Raw genomic sequence first — 5,423 nt, 5'->3', positions numbered from 1 at the left:
AAAATAAAACACAAAGAGGTGAAAAAAAATTGAGTGAAGCAAATTTTTGAGTAGTGAACCCTCAGAATGGGAACCCAGTGAAGAGTGGATTATTTTCTCCCATATTCTATAAATAGAATTCTATTATAGAGGCAAGCTACAATAATCTCGAATTGTTGCCATTGTCACAGCTGTAACTTGTGACTCATGTGTAAAGAATCACAAGCTGGACTCTAAGAGTGATCAATATAGCTTTCACCTCTGATAAACACTAGCCAGAATCTCTTCCATTACAGCTACCATCAAAGAGAGGTACAAGTAGGACAGAAATCAAACACAAATGATATACTACCTTTCCCTACATACAATGAATAGACTAGGGAACTATTCTTAATAATAAATAATTTATTAATTAGAACATATAAGTGAATACAGAGGACATTTAAAAGTAAAAATACAAAGGAATAATTTTATTCATGCAATACTTTCATAAAAGGTGAGTATAAACTCAGTCCATGAGTGTGTGAAGTGAAATGAGCTAGCTGGCTGGCTGGAGAGGGACAGTGTGCCAGAGGCTACTACCCAGTCAGGGTCACAGCTGTATTGGTCGATTGCTGGGTTCCTGTTGGCTTGGTCTGGATCATGTTATTTCTGGTGTTGGATTTCCTGTCCACGCTCTTGACCACGTCTTTCACCCACCTGGCTTGTGGATCAGCACAGACTTTTAGGCCACGTTTGGTAATAAAACTGTAATGCAAGGAAAACACAGACGAATTTAGCCACATTCTCAAAGCCTTGGGGTCAAGAGTTAAGATCAGAGCAGACTTGAAGAGATCTTGTGCAGAAATTACTGCAAGAAATAGTCTTTCAGAGCCATGAGGTCATAAATGGGCACCCTTCTTCTGTCATCTATTTTAACATAAAGGAGAAATATCTGCAAGTAGTATCCAGCCCCTTTGTTCACCATAATTCACAGGTTCCTTTTCTCATCCATGTCACCAAATGTTGTAACAAAAAGACATTTGAGGCCATCTAGTTCCATTATTACATACCCTCTTCCTTTTCAAATTTAAAAATACTCATCTTATTTTTTTACTAAAAGCTGATTTTTACATTTTCATTTTTTAGAGTAAAGCTTGCAATTATGTGTTGGGAAGAGTTATTACTTCTAAAAATGAGATTCTGGTAGAAAAAAGGGACCATGTAGGTTGTGCATTGACTCATTTTGTTGAAATATGGCAACTGATAATCAAGGGACTCTGCCTAACTCAACCCTAACAACCCCCAACTCCAGTGAGGCTTGCAGGGAAACCCTGACACGGGCCAGCCATCTCTAAACCCAGACCTCAGAGCTATGCATAGTATTCAACAGACTCTTCCACTAAGCTAAATAGAGGAGGACTTCTATCCTTTATTTGGCAGCCCAATTTTTGCAATAATCGCCATTTGGTTGGGCTGCATAAAGACATGATTGATAAGGAAAAACAAAGAGGTTATCAGTTAAGCTGAGCTGTTCCTCCATGTTGGCCTACTTTCCTGAGGAAGGCAGCATTTCTGTATACTGTATTTCCATATCTCTAGATATCCACCCAGCCCAACTTCTGAGGAGGCAAACTCACATTACTGCTTTCAAGGAGCCTTCCTTGATGGTGTAGGTCTTGATTCTGTTAACTGGCAGTCGCTGGGTAGTGAGGCTCACACAGGTACTCTTATCTGAGACTTCACTCCCTACACCTGGTGAGAAAAAAAACAGACAATGAAAAATTAAGCTATTATCAAAATCATAGGAACAATCACCTATTAAATTACTCTAAGAATGTTGTGAGAATATAAGGCCATTTGCTTTTTGGGGGAAGAGATGATTGAAAGGCATCCTGAATCTCTTGCCCATCACAGATTCTTAGTAAATATTTGACTAATTTAAAACCTCAATCAATAGAATTGTTTCAGGAATTTCATGCTGAAATGAAAACAAGATGTTTTCCCATCTCTGTGTATATTTTCACTTAGACATTTGGGACAGCTAGTAAATGTCCCAGTGACACTCATTCATTCATTTATACAACAGTGCCTGTTGTGTCCCACATGTTTTATTAAGACAGACGTTTTATCCCTGTTTTCATAGAGCATTTCTTCTAATGAGGGAGCCAGGCAACAGACAGGTAAACAGAAAAGATCATTTCAAATAGTGCAACATGTTACAGTACTATAAGTGAGATTACAGAGTAATGTGTGAAGAGTACTCTAGGCAAGGTAACATTCAGTGGGGGAAGGCTATCTTCTACAAGCTGCTGAAAGTACCTTCTGCCATTAACCAGTTCACTCAGGCCTTAGACCCCCAAACAGCTACTCAGCCACTTAAGCTGATCCACAAGTACTGACCAGAGACAAAGCAAGAGAAGAAGCAGAGACTGTTGGTCCAGGCTGAGAAGAAACCTGCTGGCAAAGGGGGTGTCCCCACTAGGAAATCACCTGTTCTTTGAGCAGGGGTTAACACCATCACCACCTTGCTGGAAAACAAGAAGCCTCAGCTGGTAGTGATTGCACCTGGTGTGGACCCCATCAAGCTGGTTATCTTTCTGCCTGTCCTGTGTCCTAAAAGGGGTCCCTTACTGCATTATCAAGGAGAAGGAAGGCACGACTGGGACATCCGGTCCACAGGAAGCACACTGTCGCCTTCACACAGGTTAACCAGGAAAACAAAGGAGCTTTGGCTAAGCTGGTGGAAGCTATCAGGACCAATTACAATGATGGATATGATGAGATCTGCAATGTCCTGAGTCCAAAATCTGTGGCTCACATTGCCAAGCTGGAAATAGCAAAGGCTGAGGAACTTGCCACTAAACTGGGTTAAATGTACACTGTTGAGTTTTCTGTACATAAAAATAATAAACACTCGCCTTCAAAAAAATTAATAAATGATAAAGGGTAAGATATATGTAAATGGAAGTCAGCCCTAAAATATTCATACCCAATAGTAATGGCCCAAGGGAATTAAACTATTGAGTTTAGAGAACTTCTAACATTGCAAAAGAAAACTAACTTGGGAGAATTAATACTGTTAAGGGTTGGGTAAAATCTAGTCAAAGTTTCTAAGTGCTGATTTTCTCCTTAACTGTAGACACTGGTCTTTGCTTCCCAGAGAAATAGGCAGCTAAAAAGCATCTAAAGTAACCACTGATAATGACCAAGATTGGTCTGTAGTGTTGCTAATATCAGAAGGCATTTTCTAAAGCATGGAACTAAACAAAGAGTGTTCACAGTGTGCTTTTCTTCATCATTCCTTCTCCTCTCCTTCACTCTCAGTGCCAGTCTGCACATCCCTACCCTCTACCTTTGCCAATATATTTTTAATGCTGAATTGTTTCTGCAACCAATGAAAGAGGAAAAATCTAGGCTTTTTCTCTGTTTCTCTCATATTTAAGAAACAATATTTCTCTCTGTGAAGTATCTGAAATGGACTCCCAAGACTCAGGGAATCCTGTTATACTTGAAACCACAAAGCCTTTTCCTTATTCTCAGCAATGTTTGTGTGTCTGTTTTATTCTTTAAAATACCACCTTCACTCAGGTTGCAGAGTTGAATCAAAGCAGAGACTGTTTGCCTCATTTTTGTAAGTAAGAAGCTAAGCACCAGTGGGACTTATAGAGCTCCTTCAGCTAGAAAACTTGGGAATTTGAGACCAGTGTCTGCAGTTCTTCTCAGCCTCTAACAGAGCTCCTTTCCCCTACTCCAGATCTGAATCTCCCTCAGATGGTATGCCCATTGTCTCAGCAAAATGCCAGCCAGGTAGCAACATGTGGCCTAATGCAGTAATCAAACTTTTTTGTTTTCATCAATATTTTTTTGTTTTGTACACAATTTCAAGGACTTCCAGACAGCAACCTTTAGTCATGGAAGCCCTTGGGGACCCATTATTAAGTTATGATGTCATAGTCTAAGTATTAAGTCTACCAATTAGAACACAAATAAGTAGACAAATTCACTCCAGTCATAGGAAAAAGTAATCCTTCAAGAAATATCTACTGAATGCTCAGCTGAGGGCTCAGTATAGCTGAATCTTACCTGGATGTGTCTTGCAGGTTTATTGAACTGTGTATAAGTTGCTGACCTATTTGTTAGTAGTTATTATTGTATGGTCTCTTACAAATAGAGAAAATTTCTCATAAATAGTAATATTCATGGCATTACTAACAGAGTCCCCCATGTACTTGAAGGTAATATTGATTTTCTGGACATGAAGGTTTGAACTTCCAGTCATGTGGGACTTAGTTTTGTATTGAAAACATTGATTTGCTCCAGAGCATACATCCTCTGATACATCCCCACATTGCAACTGAACTCTCAAAGATTTTGATAATTTATCAAACAATATATTAAATGGGCAAAAGCTACAAATGCATTTATAATCATCACCTCTAATCCATAGCCAACATTAATCAAAAAATTACTGTTTCCAAGGAAATCTGATGTTATTAAATAAATAACCCATAGTATTTATTGAATCTTAATCTCAGGTGATCATGTCTGTTATTCTATTCAGTTTATACATAAATAAGCATAGGCCCTGAGTGGTTAAGAAATGTACCCAAAATTACCTAATTAGGAAAAGTAGGAGCCCAGATACTAACCAAATTCTCCCTGTTCTGAGAGTTTACGAAGGCCCCTACAGTCAAAATCATCATTCCTTTTTTGAACATGGGAAGTTTAAGGCTCGCCTGGGGAAAGCAGTTTGCTTCAGTCAAAACCTGAGTCAAACCCAAAATGTGTGCCCACCTGCTTTGCCTCCCTGTTCTTTATCTCACAGACAGCTTCTCGACTTACCTTCCACAATGTATGCAGTGAGACAGCAGATGCCAAGGAGGGCCAGGCTGAGAAGTCTCATGGCTGAGGTCCTGCTGAGCTGTGCAGGGAGAGAGTGAGGATCAGGCTCTTTGAGGACCTCTTTTATTCCTCCAATGGTCAGCGCACTTCCTGCGGTGAGAGGGGCTTTCTAGGTGGGTGTGGGATCATGGAAAGTCTTTGCAATACTGATGCTTTTTATTTTCTTAAAAAAAAAAAAAAAGTCCCTTTTCCCTGTTCATACTAACCTAACGCCTTGTGGCCTTTAACCCTTTGTCTGTGGTTAATGTGTCAATGAAACCAAATGTATGCATAGAAGAAAATGTGGTTGTGTTGTCTCCTGCCACCAGCCTGAATTCAGATCTTCCGCTGTAGACATGCCTGAAGGCTGTTCACTGCCATGGCCCAGCACGGAAACTGTAAAGGAAATGAGGCGGAGTGGTCACTGTGTTCCATCCCACCTCATGTGACATCCAGTGTGACATGAGGCTTCCACAGCCATGGATCATGAGTCCCTTGTGCCACCCTTTGACTCTCTCAGGAGGGGAAGAGAGGCTGCTGCCACACTGAGCTTCTCGATCCTTTGCTTTCTTTTTTCTCAT

At 40.1% G+C, this 5,423-nt stretch overlaps 1 protein-coding gene across 1 annotated transcript; it reads right to left on the bottom strand.

Moving 5' to 3' along the window:
• Positions 1-420: 420 nt before the first annotated feature.
• On the bottom strand, positions 421-5,031 carry LOC111539246 (lymphotactin). Its single transcript, XM_026447752.2, has 3 exons — positions 4,804-5,031; positions 1,599-1,713; positions 421-726 (listed from the first exon to the last, which is right to left on the bottom strand). Exons 1-3 carry the CDS (start codon positions 4,862-4,864, stop codon positions 558-560), a joined length of 345 nt encoding a protein of 114 aa, XP_026303537.1. The 5' UTR covers positions 4,865-5,031; the 3' UTR covers positions 421-557.
• Positions 5,032-5,423: the final 392 nt, after the last annotated feature.

Source organism: Piliocolobus tephrosceles, chromosome 1, assembly GCF_002776525.5.
Source record: "Piliocolobus tephrosceles isolate RC106 chromosome 1, ASM277652v3, whole genome shotgun sequence".
NCBI lineage: Eukaryota > Metazoa > Chordata > Mammalia > Primates > Cercopithecidae > Piliocolobus > Piliocolobus tephrosceles.
This window is presented reverse-complemented; position numbering and strand designations above follow the sequence as displayed.